This window comes from Micromesistius poutassou, assembly GCF_964030765.1.
Source record: "Micromesistius poutassou genome assembly, chromosome: 5".
Classification (NCBI taxonomy): domain Eukaryota; kingdom Metazoa; phylum Chordata; class Actinopteri; order Gadiformes; family Gadidae; genus Micromesistius; species Micromesistius poutassou.
In genome coordinates this window covers 2,938,398-2,955,897 of record NC_140275.1, presented here as the reverse complement: position 1 = coordinate 2,955,897, position 17,500 = coordinate 2,938,398, and the positions used below count along the sequence as shown (strand labels likewise).

General features: G+C 51.1%; 1 protein-coding gene across 1 annotated transcript in view; it reads right to left on the bottom strand.

Annotated features, from left to right (window-relative positions):
- LOC311343949 (zinc finger matrin-type protein 4-like) overlaps positions 1 to 17,500 on the bottom strand; it is a gene marked incomplete at its 3' end in the record, with an annotated part of 60,271 nt that overhangs the window by 10,308 nt on the left and 32,463 nt on the right. Inside the window, exon 4 of the mRNA XM_084468905.1 lies at positions 3,938 to 4,094. Coding sequence (XP_084325031.1) covers positions 3,938 to 4,094 — 157 coding nt within the window. The remainder of the gene's footprint in view (positions 1 to 3,937; positions 4,095 to 17,500) is intronic.

The window sequence follows — 17,500 nt, the reverse complement described above, 5'->3', positions numbered from 1 at the left end:
TCGCTTTGGATAAAAGCGTCTGATAAATTCCCTAAATGTAAATGTAAATGTGTTGGTGTTTGAATGTGTGCCATGCGTCTGTGTGTGTGTGTGTGTGTGTGTGTGTGTGTGTGTGTGTGTGTGTGTGACCCAGGTCATTCTCTCATGGTGACAACATGGAGTCCTGGAGCCATCCAGCTCCACTGTCCTCGCTATCGCAGCTAATTAACAACGCAACCTTGATTCACAACAAGGTCGCAGAGCTAATCAACTTCAATCCAACTCTCGTCCTCTCGCGCTCACAGGCTGTGCGCATCCTCCTCCCACCTCCTCCTCCTCCTCCTCCTCCCACCTCCTCCTCCTCCTCCTCCTCCTCCTCCTCCTCCACTGCCTTCTCCTCCACCTCCTCCACCTCCTCTTCCTCCTCCTCCACCTTCTTCTCCTCCACCTCCTCCTCCTCCTCCTCCACTGCCTTCTCCTCCACTTCCTCCTCCTCCACCTCCTCCTCCTCCTCCTCCTCCGCTGCCTTCTCCTCCACCTCCTCCTCCTCCTCCACCCCCTCCTCCTCCACCCCCTCCTCCTCCTCTTCCACCCCCTCCTCCTCCACCCCCTCCTCCTCCACCTCCTTCTCCTCCACCTCCTCCACCTCTTCCTCCTCCTCCTCCACTGCCTTCTCCTCCTCCTCCACCTCCTCCTCCTCCGCTGCCTTCTCCTCCACCTCCTCCTCCTCCACCCCCTCCTCTTCCTCCTCCACCTCCTCCTCCACCCCCCCCTCCTCCTCCACCTCCTCTTCCACCCCCTCCTCCTCCACCCCCTCCTCCTCCTCCTCCACCTCCTCCTCTTCCTCCTCCTCCTCCTCTTCCCCCACCTCCACTCAACACGCAGCGGTAGATGAAGTTCAGTTTATTTAAACAGCACACTTGAATACACCAGTAGGTTGACCGAGGTGCTGAAGAACAACATTAAAAGACCACAGGGCACACAATCAGCGCAAGGGACTTAAGGGGAGCAAACAGAGCGATATAAAAGTATTAAAAACACACCAGAAGGAAACTCCTATCTAATGGAACCACCGGCTACAGAGAGAAGATGGGTTTTCAAGGCAAGTTTGCATGAAGAGTTATTTTTCAGAACCAGGTCGGGGACAGGGACACTGTTCTGAGCCACTGGGTCACATGACAGCTCGGGTTAGAGCTGTATTTGTCACTAACACGTGGTAGAGAGGGGTAGCGGAACTGAACTTTGTCTGGGGGTGGTAGTACGAACACAGCACACTGTTAGCAAGCAGGTGGGGTGAGAAGAGGAAACGGTGTCTGTGATTGGTTGAGCTGGTGGTGCAGTGGACTGGTATGACTGGCCGTTGGTGTACTGGGAATTGAGTGTTCTTGTTCAATACTACTACATCCAGTAGTTTCAGCTCCAATACCAAATCCACACTTTATTTGGTCCAAACTAGCAGAAAAACATCTTTCTCTGGTTTGAATTATTCAGCTTCGGTCAATGTTGTTTTTCAAAGACTTTTAAAGTTTTAGTATTTTACTTCACTTAACCTAATTTAAGGTAATGTGGTGGTAAGTATCACACACATTATTCATTGCAGATATTTTACGAGCCGGAAAACAGCATAACAACAAACAGATATGGGTACATTAAAAGTTAGGGATAACGTTTTATTGGGACTTCACAGCCTTAGTTATTACACAGAAGTCATTTTGAAATACTGTTCTCTCTCAGCTTTGTAAAACAAGGAACTATCTTGGACTTTAGAAAGTTTGGCCTTCTTTTCATGTGCCTTTGTGCATTAGTATACTAGTTGAGAACTACAAAAAAAACCTGCATTTTACTGACAGCCAGGCAGCGTCCGCAGTCAGAAACTTTAATTAGGACTTACTTCCTGTGCCAAATTCCCCAATCAGCCCACACCCAACCCCCCAAACTCACAATAAGCTAAGACGAGGAGACCTGCCAGGTAATATTACGAAAGCTTTGAGGCGCAGAGACGACCAGTCTGCAGAGGCTACCCAACAAGCTGTCTAAGAAAACAAACTCAACTTCAGGTTTTGTGTTTTCCTCCGCCAGACGCTTGTGTACTCAGGTGTTTGGGAAGCCAGGAGATACCATCCTCTATCCAGTCCCCCCCGGGTCACACACTCTCATCTTCTGCCAGTTTGCAGGTAGATCGGCCCCGGATGGGAGCAGCCAACCACGGCTCGCAGAACAACACAATAGGTAAGTAAACCTTGAGGAATCACCCATGGCGATGGAGGTTAATTACTCATGCCTTCATCCGCAGATGTATTTCTGCGTGTGAGCAGCACAATGAGAACTCTGGATTCTGGTTGGGTGGCCCGCTATTTTGGTTAATTAGTTGCTTTAGGTTAATTAAGGTTCAGTTTTGAGTTTTATTTTGACGAGGAATAGAAACTGAAAACGACAAGGGAGAAATTTCTATACCTTGTGGTTATAAGTTGAATTTAAATGTCCTTAAATTATGCCCAAATTAAGCACACTGACAAACTTAATGGACTTTATGACAAGGACGACAAGCACATGCACCAAGTCATTATTAAATGGTATTTGAACAAAGCAAAAACACAAAGTACCCCGTTGCGGTGTGAACACTAAATCCTGTTTGATTCTCTGGACAGGGACATTGTGTATGCTTCTCATTTCAGTGTTAGCATTTGCATGCGGCTAGCAGACATGTGACTTGCAGATTAGTTGGAAACAGGAAACAGCCTCACGGGATGGACTATGAATGTTGGCAGTCCAAACGCATAAATTGTCCTATCAATATTTTTCAGACTCTTTGGGAGCCTCGTACAGAATGAAGAGTGTCTTGTTTGGGAGATGAGGTTAAAAGGACGTGGAGAGGTATGTGTTATAAAACTCAACATATTCAATAACATGTTGTATGGGTTAGTATGGCTGTCGTAATATGATCATTTATGTCAGCGTTTCCACCGCATGCTCTTTGTCGTATGTGCAGCATTTGCGTTGCTGGCTACGCCACGAAAAACAGAGTAGAGACTTTCTCTCTTTGGTATGGCGACAAGCCGTAAGCGCACTGAGAGATCCTGTCAGACAGAGCCACAGGCTAGCTGCTGCTAGCAGGTGCTGAAAAAAGTATACAGTATGCACTGTAGCTCGAGGTGCTGTCATGGCGTATCATATACTGTAGCCCCAGCTACCGGCAGACCGGTGCTGCTACATCTAGTAGGTGCCGGTACATAGTTTAGCGTATAGTACTATAGCTCCAGCTAGTAGGAGCAGCAATAGTGTGAATAGTATATAAAATGAGTCATAGTAGGCCTTTGTATTCTAGCTGCTACATGGTATAGGATATATAGAAGAGGTGACCATGAATCTTTGACGACTCAAATCTTTGATAGAAAGACATTGAGTCAACGTCGTTTAAGTAGTTGAATCGACGTGTCTGTTGAATTGTGCGTGCGTAACAGCGGAATATTCCATTGGGAGTATGGGGGAGCTAAATGGGATATACAACAACATTGGGAGGATTGGGGAACAAGATATACAATAACATCGCTCGGCTTCCAGAAGGAAATAAGTTATGCAATGTTTTTTTTTGCGGGGGTGGGGATTGCCTTAGTGTTCTGTGTGCAATTTGCTGTGTTATGTTTTGCTCTTTACTGTTTGGTTTGTTTGATAACCCCTTTGTGTAATGGCAGTGGCACGATTCAATCATTTTCTTTTAGAAGAACTCACACTCCGGGCCGTTCCTGTCTGGAAGGTTACACAATGTCGAGACAAAACATCTAGTTTGGCAGGTCGAAACCCTTAGAGAATTTGCAATTCAAACTGTGTCCGCAGCAGCTGTCATACCCCGACCTTCGCAGGTTAGTCTGTTACTCTGTATTGCCTTTTCTTTGTTCTGCTGAATTGAATAGTGCTCTACGCGAGGGAACACTTGGTTCACGTGCGCTTAGCGGGTTACCTTTGGCTGTGATGGGCGGCTGCTCCCCCAGCAGCAGCTTTAGCCTCTTGGCGTGGATCTTCCCCTGGTAGTGGGACTGAGCTACGACCGGCGATGTGAAGGACATGTTGCACAGCGTGCAGCACTTGTTCTTGTCCACTCCGCCCTCCTCACTTCCCTGCAGAGAGAGAGAGAGAGAGAGATTGTATGTCAGGCATACAGGCATAGGTTCATATGGTTATTCATTCATACAAGAATACATTGATATATCCATACATACATTCATCAAGTCATACATTGATATATTCATACATTCATTCTCATGATCATGATGATCAATGATGAGTATATATCCATGCAGTCACAGATCCCTAGCCACACATTCATACATAAAGTAAAATATATATTTATATAGGTTCATAAATCCATCCATTCCTTCCTCCATACTGCAAAAAGTATAAGCAGTCTTAAATTCCTGAATCCAAAAATAAGCAAAAAGGTCTCCAGGACTTCCAGGCATTGTTACACGTTATTGGTGTTTACTGCAAGATGCTTTCCCGATCTCATTTTGATCCCATTGCATTCCCCACTCCCTCTGACCTTCACAGCATTATCGTAGGTTTGAAATCTGGCTCAAACTCAAGCAGTCCTTCCATATTATCGTCTATTTTATTGACTCTAGGTGGAACACCTTGTGGTGAATTAAACAAAAACGTCTTTCACGATGTGAGGTTTCACATAATACATACATAATACAAATATGAAGCACTCTTTATTACATCGGAAACCTCATAAAGGACGTCGGATTCACCACAAGAAATACCAGCGACGCGATAACCTTGATGATGAAAGGGAACCGTTGGGCTCAGCGCCGGGCCGAGCCACAGACCCACGGCCAGGGCTTCAGCCGGGCTACACAGCACTCTGTTGTCACTCCCATAATGGCTGTGATGGCGTCACATTATACAGGGGAAAACGCCTGCTGCCGCGAGTTAACAGAAACAAGCACCACTTTCACTCCCCGCTACGTTCATTAGCATAATGATGTGTTCTGTGGCGGCGCCACGTTGCGTATGAAGCCCTCCCTGAGCCCCGACGTGAAGTGCAGGCAGAGCCGTCCTCCCCGGGTTCTAGCGGTGAGGGAGGTACTTCAGCGACAGCGCTAATGTCTGCTACTCACGATGAGAGAGAGGGAAAGAGGGGGCGGGCAGGAGAGAGGTGCACTCAAACCATGAATGTACGCTTGCCCTGTTCCTGAACGAACAAACAAGATGATGTAATCAGGAGCTGGCACGGGGTTCGCCGGGCGATCTGCCGCGTGTTGTGTTCCTCCGAGGTTTGGAAGCAGAGGGCCACGGACTGCACTTGCACGCTTACGCTACGAACGAGGAGAGCGCAATTCATACCCATTATTACACTAGAACCTTTTCAGGGTAATTCAGCCTCGGCACGATGAAATGCAGGTCAGACCGTTGCTCACGCGCTAACGCTGGTGTGTGGGAAAGTGGCGGCGTAGGAGAATTCATATCCCACTGTAGGACCACTTCCATAACATCTCCATAACTCCCCCCCCGAGGACGAGATCATACGAGGGGAGAGGGCGGGTCAGTCCAGCGGCAAGGGGGTTTGACTCGGCACCAAACGGCCCTGGGTTGGAGCTCCTGTGTGGACCACGGTCCACGGTCACGTGCCAAAACAACCGGCGCAACTCTGTGTTGACGCTAGGAAGAGCCGGCAGGGGCTGGGAAGGAGCAGGACAGTAGGACAAACTGGGGATGGAGTTAGGAGGTGGAGGTTCAGCTCAGAGAAGTGTGTTCCTCGTGCTGTGAACTCCCATAGCTGCTGATGAAGAGCATCACATCAGGGCAGTGGTTCCCAACCCGGGGTCGGGAGCCAAGTTGGGGTCTCCTGATTTGCACATGGGGCAGAAGGGAAGTGCTGACATGAGATGAGATGTTCAGCATCGGTTTGATCAAATGAGGTCTGTCTGCGGGTAAACCGCAGACAGACCTCATTTGATTTTTTTTTCTCTCGTTTTGGTGGGAAAAGGGTCCAAGAAAGTGTTTTACCTCAGAGTAAAACAAGACGAACTTTCAGGCCTCTGGAGTTCTGCAACACTAAACACACATGGACACACACGTACACACACAGACACACACGTACACACGTACACACACACGTACAGATACACACGCCATTTCCCTGAGCCAATGTCTTATGTTATTCATAGGATTCCGGGGCTTTTTATGGTTTCATAATGAGCAAATATATATTCAGCAGATCTCCACAATACACCGGCGCGCGAGGTGTCACGCAGGAATGTGACCGATGCCTCGCTGTACGGCTAATCAACGCTGCGCATCAGAGCTGCTAATTGCCGGGGAATGAAATGAATGACGATGAAAACAGAGAATCTGCACTTTGACAAGCCACCTCTCATTACGCATCGCTGTCGGGGCTTCTCCCCCCGCACTGCATTCTGGGACGTATCCATAAATCTTGATTCATGTCACAGCGTCGTGGGTGTGTGCGTGATCAATCTCAATGAGACACACTCGGTTAAGTCCCAGGATGTGATTGCGAAGGCCTCAGCAACACAGCTTCGAGTGTCGTCTGAAACTATTCATGTTGTATAGAAGAACATGAGTCATCTGAAACTGCCAGATCCAATCACGGCCCTGGTTGAGGCGGGGAGGCGGGGTTTTAGTACACCGCATCCAATCAGCTCTGTTTAGTTATTCTGGGAAATGTTAACACTGGGAAATAATCTGTTTTCTGGGTTGTGGTTACTGTTTCCTACTTCTCTTCTCTGTAGAGAGAGAGAGAGAGAAAGAGAAAGAGCGAGGGAGAGGGAGGGAGGGAGGGAGGGAGGGAGGGAGGGAGAGAGAGAGAGGCAATGCAGATAAAGAGACCTACAGAATGAGGGAGTGAGAGAGAGAGAATGGGAGGAAAGCAGTAGAGGGGCATATGCTACTATGTGAGCGTGCACACACACACACACACACACACACACACACACACACACACACACACACACACACACACACACACACACACACACACACACACACACACACACACACACACAAACAGTTTCAGCTCCTTGGTCATATGGGACACCATAAAATAGAATCATCTTTTGATATGCAGGCAGTCAATTCTGTGTGCAGTCTTCCCCGCGTTACGCATTGGATTAAGTCATGAGGCGTGTGTGTGTGTGTGTGTGTGTGTGTGTGTGTGTGTGTGTGTTTGTGAGTGTCTTTGTGTCTGTGTTTGTGTGTGTGAGTATGTGTGTGTGTTTGTGGGACTGTGTGTGTGAGTATGTGTGTGTTTGTGTGTGTGTGTGTGTGTGTGTGTGTCCAGAGTGTTATATAGTTCTGTCTCACTGCAGCCCTGTGCTCCATTACCTCTGGTGTGTTTGTGGGTTCTCGTGTGTCTATCTGTGTGTGTGTGTGTGCGCCTGTATATATGTGAGCCCATGTGTATATGTGTGCACGTGTGTATGTGTGTGCACGTGTGTTTCTGTGCTTTGTGTGCGCATGTGTGTATGTGTGTATGTGTGCTATGTTTGTGCAATGTATGTATGTGTGCTATGTGTGTATGTTTGCTATGTGTGCGCACGTGTATGCTATATGTATCCACGTGTATATGTGTGCTCACTGCTATGTGTGTGTGTGTGTGTGTGTGTGTGTGTGTCTGAGCTCCATCCATACGTCCCTCCGGAGGTTTATGTAGCCGTAACAGTTTGATGACCGCTAGCCGTTGCCCGTTTCAGAGTTAAGGCGCGGCCTCATAGAGGCCTGCAGGTGGAGGGGGGCGGGGGGGTCTGCAGACAGCGTGGATCAGAGCAGAACCCCCTCATCCGGTCGCCCCTCCATCACCGCCCTGCTCCTGCATTCAGGACCTGTCCCGCGTCTCGCAGCGTTCTAATTGATGTTCATTAGGATAATTAATGAATCTCTCAGACAACAACGGCCCCACGGTGTGTTCTACTCAGACGGCCAACACGGAGGCCACTGAGTCCCCGTACCCCCCCCCCCTCCCCCCCCCCCCCCGCCCCCTGCTCGCTCCGTCTGGTCCCAACACACAAGCGCCCGGCGCTAGGCTAACAGGCACCTTCTCAGCGCTAAGCTAACACGCACCAGCTCGGTGTTAGGCTAACCCGCACCAGCTCGGCGCTAGGCTACACGTGCCAGCTCGGTGCTAGGCTAACATGCGCTAGGCTAACATGCGCTAGCTTGGCACTAGGCTACACGCGCCAGCTCAGTGCTAGGCTAACACGCACCAGCTCGGCACTAGGCTACACACACCAGCTCGGTGCTAGGCTAACACGTGCTAGCTCGGCGCTAGGCTAACACGTGCCAGTTCGGCGCTAGGCTAAACCATGCCAGCTTGGTGCTAGGCTACACGCACCAGCTCGGCGCTAGGCTACACACTCCAGCTCGGTGCAAGGCTAACATGCGCCAGCTCGGCGCTAGGCTAACACACACCAGCTCGGTGCTAGGCTAACACGTGCTAGCTCGGCGCTAGGCTAACACGTGCCAGTTCGGCGCTAGGCTAAACCATGCCAGCTTGGTGCTAGGCTAACACGCACCAGCTCAGCGCTAGGCTAACACACGCCAGCTCGGCACTAGGCTAACATGTGGTAGCTCGGTGCTAGGCTAACACGTGCTAGCTCGGTGCTAGGCTAACACATGCTAGCTCTGTGCTAGGCTAACACGTGCCAGCTCGGTGCTAGGCTAACACGTGCCAGCTCAGCGCTAGGCTAACACTCACCAGCTTAGCGCTTGGCTAACAGGCACCAGCTCAGCGCTAGGCTAACATGCGCCAAAGCTCAGCAGACCGCTTCCAGGGCTCACTGCTACTCAAGGTCGTGGCCTGGGGTCTGCAGAGCCAGCCCAGCTGGCCCCGCTGGGATCAGGAGAGCGCTAACGCTAAGACGCTAGCTCCATTGGTCAGGAAACTCTCTTCCTCCCTCCCCTTCTCTCTCTGTCTCTCCCTCTCCCTTCTCTCTCTGTCTCTGTCCATCTTTCTGGATGTCGTTCTCTTGCTCTCTGCTATCTCAGTGTCTCCCTCTCTCTCTCTCTGCTATCTCAGTGTCTCCCTCTCTCTCTCTCTGCTATCTCAGTGTCTCCCTCTCTCTCTCTGCTATCTCAGTGTCTCCCTCTCTCTCTCTGCTATCTCAGTGTCTCCCTCGCTCTCTCTGCTATCTCAGTGTCTCCCTCTCTCTCTCTGCTATCTGTGTCTCCCTCTCTCTCTCTGCTATCTCAGTGTCTCCCTCGCTCTCTCTGCTATCTCAGTGTCTCCATCTCTCTCTCTCTCTATTTCAATGTGTGTGTGTGTGTGTGTGTGTGTGTGTCTCTCTCTCTCTCTCTCTCTCTCTCTCTCTGTGTCTCTCTCTTTCTATTTCGGTCCCTCTCTCTTTCTCTTTATCTCCCTCTGTCTCTCGGTCTCACTCTCTCTCTCTCTGAGTCTCTCTCTCTTTCTGCTTCTATCCATTCACTCAGAGCACACGTGTTCCTTGCGGCTCACAGGGGAAGTGGGACATCTGAGGAGGAGGAGAAAGAAGAGGAGAAAGCGGAGGAGGAGGAGGAGGAGGAGGAGGAGGAGGATGAGGATGAGGATATCCCTCCAAAAATAAACACAAGGGAGGGAGGGAGGGGGGAGGGAGGGAGGGGGGAGGCATGCAGAGCGGGCGGGGGGCTGTTTGAGCCTAATACTGTCTCTGGAACACTGTCTCTTGTGTTTGTGTCAGGACTGCAAGGTTGGCCATGCCAAGGGTGTGTGCGTGTGTGTGTGTGTGTTTGCATGTAAGCTTGTGTGTGTGTGTGTTTGCGTGCAAGCCTGTGTGTGTGTGTGTGTGTGTGTGTGTGTGTGTGTGTGTGTGTGTGTACGGGGATGATTTCGGGGGACCCCTCTGGTTCTGAAGACCCTGACCTTCACAGGGAGCAGCAGGGGGCAGATCCCCCCCCCCCCCACTGGGACTGACTCAGAGTGATGGGTGATGAGGCTGAGGGGGAGGAGGTAGGGGGGAGAGAGAGAGAGAGAGAGAGAGAGAGAGAGAGAGAGAGAGAGAGAGAGAGACAGGCAGAGAGAGAGAGAGAGAGGGGGGGGGACAGGGACAGAGAGAGAGACAGGCAGAGAGAAGGGAGACAGGCAGAGAGAGAGAGAGAGAGAGAGCTGTAGGATGGTTAATAAAAAGCAAGACAAGTTGGGCCCATCTGTGCTGGAGGTGTCACTCTTAATCCCCAAGCACTCATTTTAGTTTGGGAGCAGACTGGAGTGAAAACCTAAAACATTTAAGACACTGAATAAAACAGCGATGTGACTTCGTTCAGCTATCTGATGAGCTGTCCAAAAACGTGCTCTGTGCCGTGTTAATATAAAAATATTAATACAATATAATTTTAATGTTATGCTTTGATAATTGTTGGGTTCTTCTGAAGCACTCATCAAATATAGTGCTCTCCCTCTTTGTCACACACACACACACACACACACACATACACATACACACACACGCACACAGACACACAAACCCACACATACACACAAAATCAAGCTTCTATTCAACGCTCTCTCTTGTCATGTGGGGTGACACCTTGGGAGTTGGACTCCCCAGAACACAATCAGTTACACTAGAACCTGTGAGCAATGGGGTGTGTGTGCGTGTGCGTGTGTGTGTGTGTGTGTGTGTCTGTGTCTGTGTGTGTGTTTGGCTCTTTCATCCATCTGTCTGAGATTCAGTGTATGAGGGAACCACTAGACACTAAATAATTTCCTCCCAGCATGACTTAGTGGTTATGTGATGGATCACTTTCCATTAGCAAACTCTTCAACCCGTTTTAAACCCTAGTTTTAAAGAGAAGGTCTAGCCAAGTATCTGAGACTCATTGGAATACGCCCTGATTGATCTAGTACAAAGTATATACATATACACAGTATAGTATTTCTGCCACAAAATAATAAATGATTGATATTGCAAAGCTGATTCAGAGCGTACATGAAACAACCTTGTTTTGACGCGTTTATTTTACAGAATTAAGTCTGTTGGATCGTATTCTGAGAACTTTTTGGTACAAAACGCTTACACGTAAAATTACAACAGCAAGCAAAATAGTCATTGATATTGCTTCATGTCATTGAAATGTGCAAATTCAAGGGACAAATAGGTGCAGCGAATCAGAATAAAGAGACGACACGAAGTTAACCAGCGAAGAGGCCCCACGATTTCAGACAAAGAGTTTTCAGTGTTTTAAAATCTGGTATTTTGGTATCAAGAAGTTCTAAACTCTTTTCTTGGTGAGACTTTTTCCCGGAGAAGTTTGGCCGTGGTGAAACAGGGTCACACAGTTGCTGCTTTCATTTAATAAAAAAAACGGGAGCCAAGGTGATGTCGCCAGAACAAACGACAACATAAATCACGCTAAGCACCAGAATATAAAACGCTGTTTGCCCCGCCCCGTGTTTGGTTTGTCTCCCAGAGGTGTGATGATGTGTGTTTGCTCTTTAAAGAACGGTTAAAGGGTTACCCTTTACCACGCAGCATCCCCATGCGTGCCAAGTTACCATAGTAACCTTAGATATTTCATCCTTAAGTCAAACCTTCTCCGTCACCCTTCCAGAGGCGAGCATGGTAGTGCCCAGCCCTGCTGCTCAGCCCCAGCCCACCGCCAGCCAATCACAGCCCATGATTACAAAGGGAGGGAGGGGGGGGACGGGGGGGGGGGGACGGGGGGCTCGTTAAGCCTCACTTTATTGGACGTATCGATCTCATCTCTGTCCGGAGTCGCTCGGCCAGCAGAGCACAGACAGTAACCATCGTTTGATTCACTTCTGGGAATCGAGAAAGACGTGTCTCGCAGCGGCTCGGAGCGGCTCAGAGATCCTTAGAGCGATAAAAGAGCGGCGGTGCTGCCCCGTGGTTTCATGTGAACCCCCAAACGGCCGCGCCAAGCGAGTGCTGCCTCAGCACGCGGACGAGTCGGCAGCGGCAGAAGCAGCAGAAGGCCTCGCTTTCAGCTCAAGTGCTCCTTTAGCGCACACATTAGCCAGCGCCCAGCTGGTCTCTAATTGGATGCCTCGCCTCTCCACTGCGATGGTCGGTGTGGGAGGGGAGGGTGTTCTGGCACACACACACACACACACACACACACACACACACACACACACACACACACACACACACACACACACACACACACACACACACACACACACACACACACACACACACACACACACACACTCACTCTCCTGTACTGTCCTCCCAGCCTGTGGAGCAGCAGGTGGGCAGGGAGCCCGGGAGGGACTGGGACAGAGACCCCGGAGACCCTGAACACACCACACGTCCAGACCATGAACACACCACACGTCCAGACCCTGAACACACCACACGTCCAGACCCTGAACACACCACACGTCCAGACCCTGAACACACCACACGTCCAGACCCTGAACACACCACACGTCCAGACCATGAACACACCACATGTCCAGACCCTGAACACACCACACGTCCAGACCCTGAACACACCACACGTCCAGACCCTGTACACACCACACGTCCAGACCCTGAACACACCACACGTCCAGCCCAGCGCTGGCTGCTCTCGGCGCTCAGCTCGCTCTCGTGTCAGCGAGCATCTGTCTTCATACAGGCTTTTTTAAAATCCAGGCCTATCCCTGCATCTGGCGTTGCAGTGTTTCTATTGTCTCTGCTCTTTGTCCAGATGCACGGTGTGCTCGTCTCTGGATGAAGGATTGCTGGTATTATGAACAACAACAGCAATGACGAAAGCACCTGGGACCAATGTTTCACTCCTGGATGCTCATCGTAGCACCATCCCGTCCAGGTAGTGTGTGTGTGTGTGTGTGTGTGTGTGCTTGTATTGACTGTAAGTTATGTGTTGTTTCTATGTATGTGTGTTTGTTCTATGCAGTGTGTTGTACGCATGTATATGCGCACAACACATGTGTGTGTGTGTGTGTGTGTGCGTGCGTGCGTGCGTGCGTGCGTGTGTGTGTGCGTGTGTGTGTGTGTGCGTGCTTCAGTTGACTGCATGCTATGTGTTGTTTCTATGTATGTGTGTTTGTTCCATGCAGTGTTTGTGAGTGTGTGTGTGTGTGTGTGTCAGATCCTCGCCGGAGCGTGCGAAGGCAAGCCGCTCAACGTTCGCAGGAGTGGAGGAAAGATCAGCCGAGCATAAGAGCATAAGACCGCCGTCACTTCCTGTCTCCGTCACTTCCTGTCACGAGAACGAATCTCCTTCCCCCCCCCCCCCCCCCCCCTAACGCCTGGAGGGGACCCCTGGTCTGGACCGGGCTAACGAGAGCTGACAGGCTAATAAGCTGACACGCCAACAGTCCCAGCAGCCACCTGCCCAGCGCCCACGCGCCCTGCAGGTCGGCGCTGTGTGTCTGCTGCGGCTGTTGTGCTGTTGTGCTGTTGTGCTGTTGTGATCGTCGTGAGGGAAATGTGTCTGAGATCCAATAGAGGTCCGCGCATCCTGCGTTGAAGTTCGCATCGCGTTTATTCATTTACAAAACACCGCAGCACTGAGAAGCAAGAATGACGATGGTTACCTACCATAAAACAAATATTAATATTTCACGCAGGCCACGCCGTCTAGGGCCTTTTGGGCTCGGACAAGCCCATAGTGCGAAGTCTAGACGGCGTAGCCTACAGTCATAGAACAAGAGTTATAATAACGTAACTAACTCTTGACCTTGCCTGTGACTCCTCTCCTTCCCCACTGAAGCCCTCCAGGCTTTAACAGAGAAACCCATTGGCTGAGCTCCACCTCTGAGCTCCACCAAGCTGCCATGGTTAATCGATTAGGGAGTAGGGGAGCGCACCTCATCCCGTCCTCCACCAACGAACTAAAGATTAAAGGGGCTTGTGTTGCACCGCCAGGTTTGGTGTGGATCGGCCATTTCAAGCCGTTTCAGAACCGCCCCGTTAGTGTGGCCAGGTAAGTCCCAGAAGATCGACAACACAACGCTCCCCACTCTCTACCTGTCCGGTTCCATCTGGAAGCTTCCATCCCTCCGAGTGGGGTAATGGAAGCCAATAAGTTGGCTTGGTCCGGTACGGGAGCCAAGATGAAGGATTCCAACACGGGTTGGGAAGCAGGTTCTACCAAATTGCTGTGGTTCCCTCTCAGCAGGGGAAGATTAGGTTCTATTATTGGACCCACACGGGGGCTTTGTGTGAACAATGTAGAGCGCGAGCGCCGCAAAGCTCTCGACACACACAGCCGCCGACGGCCTGCTCAGGGCTCACAGGAAGGGGAGCTCGTACGGCACTGCGGAACAAGCCTTTCCTCTGGATCTGAGAGAGGAGCAGAGGAGGAAGAGGAGGGAGAGGCGGGAGAATAGCGAGAGAAAGGGCGGAAGGGAGTGGGGTGCGTGGGTGTACCCCGAAAAGAGTCGGGCCTCACCCCTACAGCTCGCTGCTGAGGGAACAGACGGAGTCAGACGTGCACTGCGGGGCCGGGGGGGGGGGTGCTCGGCAGCGGAGTGTGGAAGAATGATGATGATGTCACTTCCTGGATCCAGTCTGTCAGTGGGGGTGGGGGGGGGGGTGGGGGGGGCCCAGAGCAGAGAAACCCCCCAAACGGGACGGGGTCCCTCTGGGGAAGAGGAACCATCGCCACGACGACGTGGTGTTCCCGCTCCTTTAGGAGCCCGAGGTCAGAAGGAACTCCGGCTTTACAACACAGCTGCGTTTGCTCAGACGATCGCCTCACAAACAAAATGTACCGTACCTCTAAACGTACACACGCACCGGTTGATTTCAATCGCATCCGATCAACCCTGTCACCGACGGACGAGGACACACACGCGCGCGGCCCGGCGCGTCCAGCGGGCGCCGCGACGTCTCCCCCTCTCTCCCTCAACTGTCAGATTCTCCTGAAGCCGGGAGAAAATGCCTCTCTGCCTCGAATAAAGATTCCATCAAAAAGCGACGACACTTCCGGAAGGAGGACAGGTTGCCAGGGCGACCGGCACCATCACCGGCAGCGTGTTCGCCTGTCAGTTGGCATCAGCTCAGCCGCGGTGGAGACAACGGCACCACGGGCGCCTGGCGCAGGCCCTGGGGTACCGGTGGAGGGGGGGCGGGGGGGGGGGGGGGGGGAGGGGGGAGAGAGGGGGGAGGCGGGGGAGGGGCCGCTGCTCGTATTTTTAGACGCCACCACCTCCTAGCCATGACCTGGTCACATCACATCGGTACGGACTCCAGCGCTCCTGGAATCACACAAATCACCGGGCTCCTGTGTGAGGGGCTGACCGCAGGCCGTCGGCGTGGGGGGGGGGGGGCACAGCGCGGGCACGGTGGAGGTGGAGGTGGGGGAGGGGGGGGGGGTGGTATTTTATGTAAGCCATCAGGAGCAGAGACCCAGAGGGGCTCACGAGTCAACCGTGAGCTCGGCGCACACAGCAAACAATTACCCAGAGAGCCTTCAAACAGTCAAGAACACAGGCCGTCACGTATGTACACACACACACACACGCACACACACACACACACACACACACGGCATCATGCATGTACACATACACATAGATGCAGTCACGTATGTACACACACACACACACACGCAACCACGCATGTACACACACACACACACACACACACACACAGACGCAATCACGCATGTACACACACACACACACACACACACACACACACACACACACACACAGACACACGCACAAACACTCACACTCAGACACACACACTGGTATAATAGGTCATACCCAGTGTGTAATTGTGTCCCCAGCAGAAGCTTTCCTCCAGGGTATTCCCACTGACCCTTGGTGACCTTTTGAAAGGTCACGAGGTCGTGGGAATCCATCTCAACAGAACCACCGGAAGATACACTTTCTCCAGTCCCTTAATGGGCCTCCAACCAAACGGATACCACTACCTCCATCAGCACCGCCTACACATCTACTACCATCAGCTCCTTCACCCCCCGACATATCCACCACCATCATCTCATCATCTCCATCATCAGAGAGAGAGGGAGCGAGAGAGAGAGAGAGAGAGAGAGAGAGAGAGAGAGAGAGACTGAGTAAGCAAACAAGCAGCGATGGAGCATACTACAAGAGCTTTCCTTGATAAATGTCTCTCTGCTACCAGAGCACAGATCTCCGGGCTGATAATGACTCTTTGTTGGCTTGTACGACGTGTCAATTGGAATTTGTCGTTGTTCAAACATAACATGCCTCAGGTTATGTTTGGCCCCCTGGAGACCCCCCCCCCGTGGTCCACCATCTTGTTGCCTGTGGTTCTGCGGCCGTCCGACACAGCCGGCTGATGGCTACAAATTGGAGGCGAGGAAACACATGTCTCCCCGCATACATTAGGCCCCCCGCCAGGCCCCGCAGATGGTGCGGGTCCCCAGCCGCCATACAGCCGCTGTCACCATAGCGACAGGGAGGTTGTCCTGAGGTTGTTTGCATACAACAACAGGGCGGCCATTATCGCTGAGTCAAACTCATTCTAACGGTATCATTGAGTCAAACAAAAGCTAACGTCAAACGCAACCTAACTTTATCGTTGAGTCAAACTCATCCCAACGTTATGGCTGAGTCACTCAAACTCATCCTAACGTTATGGCTGAGTCACTCAAACTCATCCTAACGTTATGGCTGAGTCACTCAAACTCATCCTAACGTTATGGCTGAGTCACTCAAACTCATCCCAACGTTATGGCTGAGTCACTCAAACTCATCCCAACGTTATGGCTGAGTCACTCAAACTCATCCCAACGTTATGGCTGAGTCACTCAAACTCATCCCAACGTTATGGCTGAGTCACTCAAACTCATCCCAACGTTATGGCTGAGTCACTCAAACTCATCCTAACGTTATGGCTGAGTCACTCAAACTCATCCTAACGTTATGGCTGAGTCAAACTCATCCTAAAACTCATGCTAAAACTCCTCCTAAGGTCAAACTCATCCTAAAGTGTTTCTGTACAGTCAGACATCAAGTCGTACTTCGCCAGCCTGTAGTGGGCTGGTTGAGGAAGTTTTGGGGACGCGTTGGGAACATTTTGGAATGAGTTAAGAGCCTGAAAGCGTTGAATGTCCGTTGAAACCATTGAACCGTTGAAAGTGTCCACAATGCTTGCGTAGAAGAGCATAGAGTGCGTGTACCGTTCACTGCACCGAGGAGAGGGTACTCAGAGTGCGTACCGCCGCTTCAAAGATAGAAAGCCTCCACAGTAATTATTCAGAGGACTTTTATCCTACACTCAACGTCTTCCCAATATCCGGAAAACTGTCAACCGCTAACAAAGCGTAAACAACCTGGCTCCCCGCTTCAAACCCCAACCCCCAAACTTCAAACATTGTCCTCATAAAAGCACACACACACACACACACACAAACAAGTGTCAGTGTGTATTATCCACCACCCTAGGTCACCTTAGCGTCCTGTCGGCGTCCTGTACTTCATCTCCTGACGAGAGGGCTTGTGTTTGAATCCAAACGTATTAGCATGCATTAAGCCACATGCATTAAGCCACATGTAAGGCTTTCCTCAGAAGCCCTGAAGGTGACAGCAACCGTC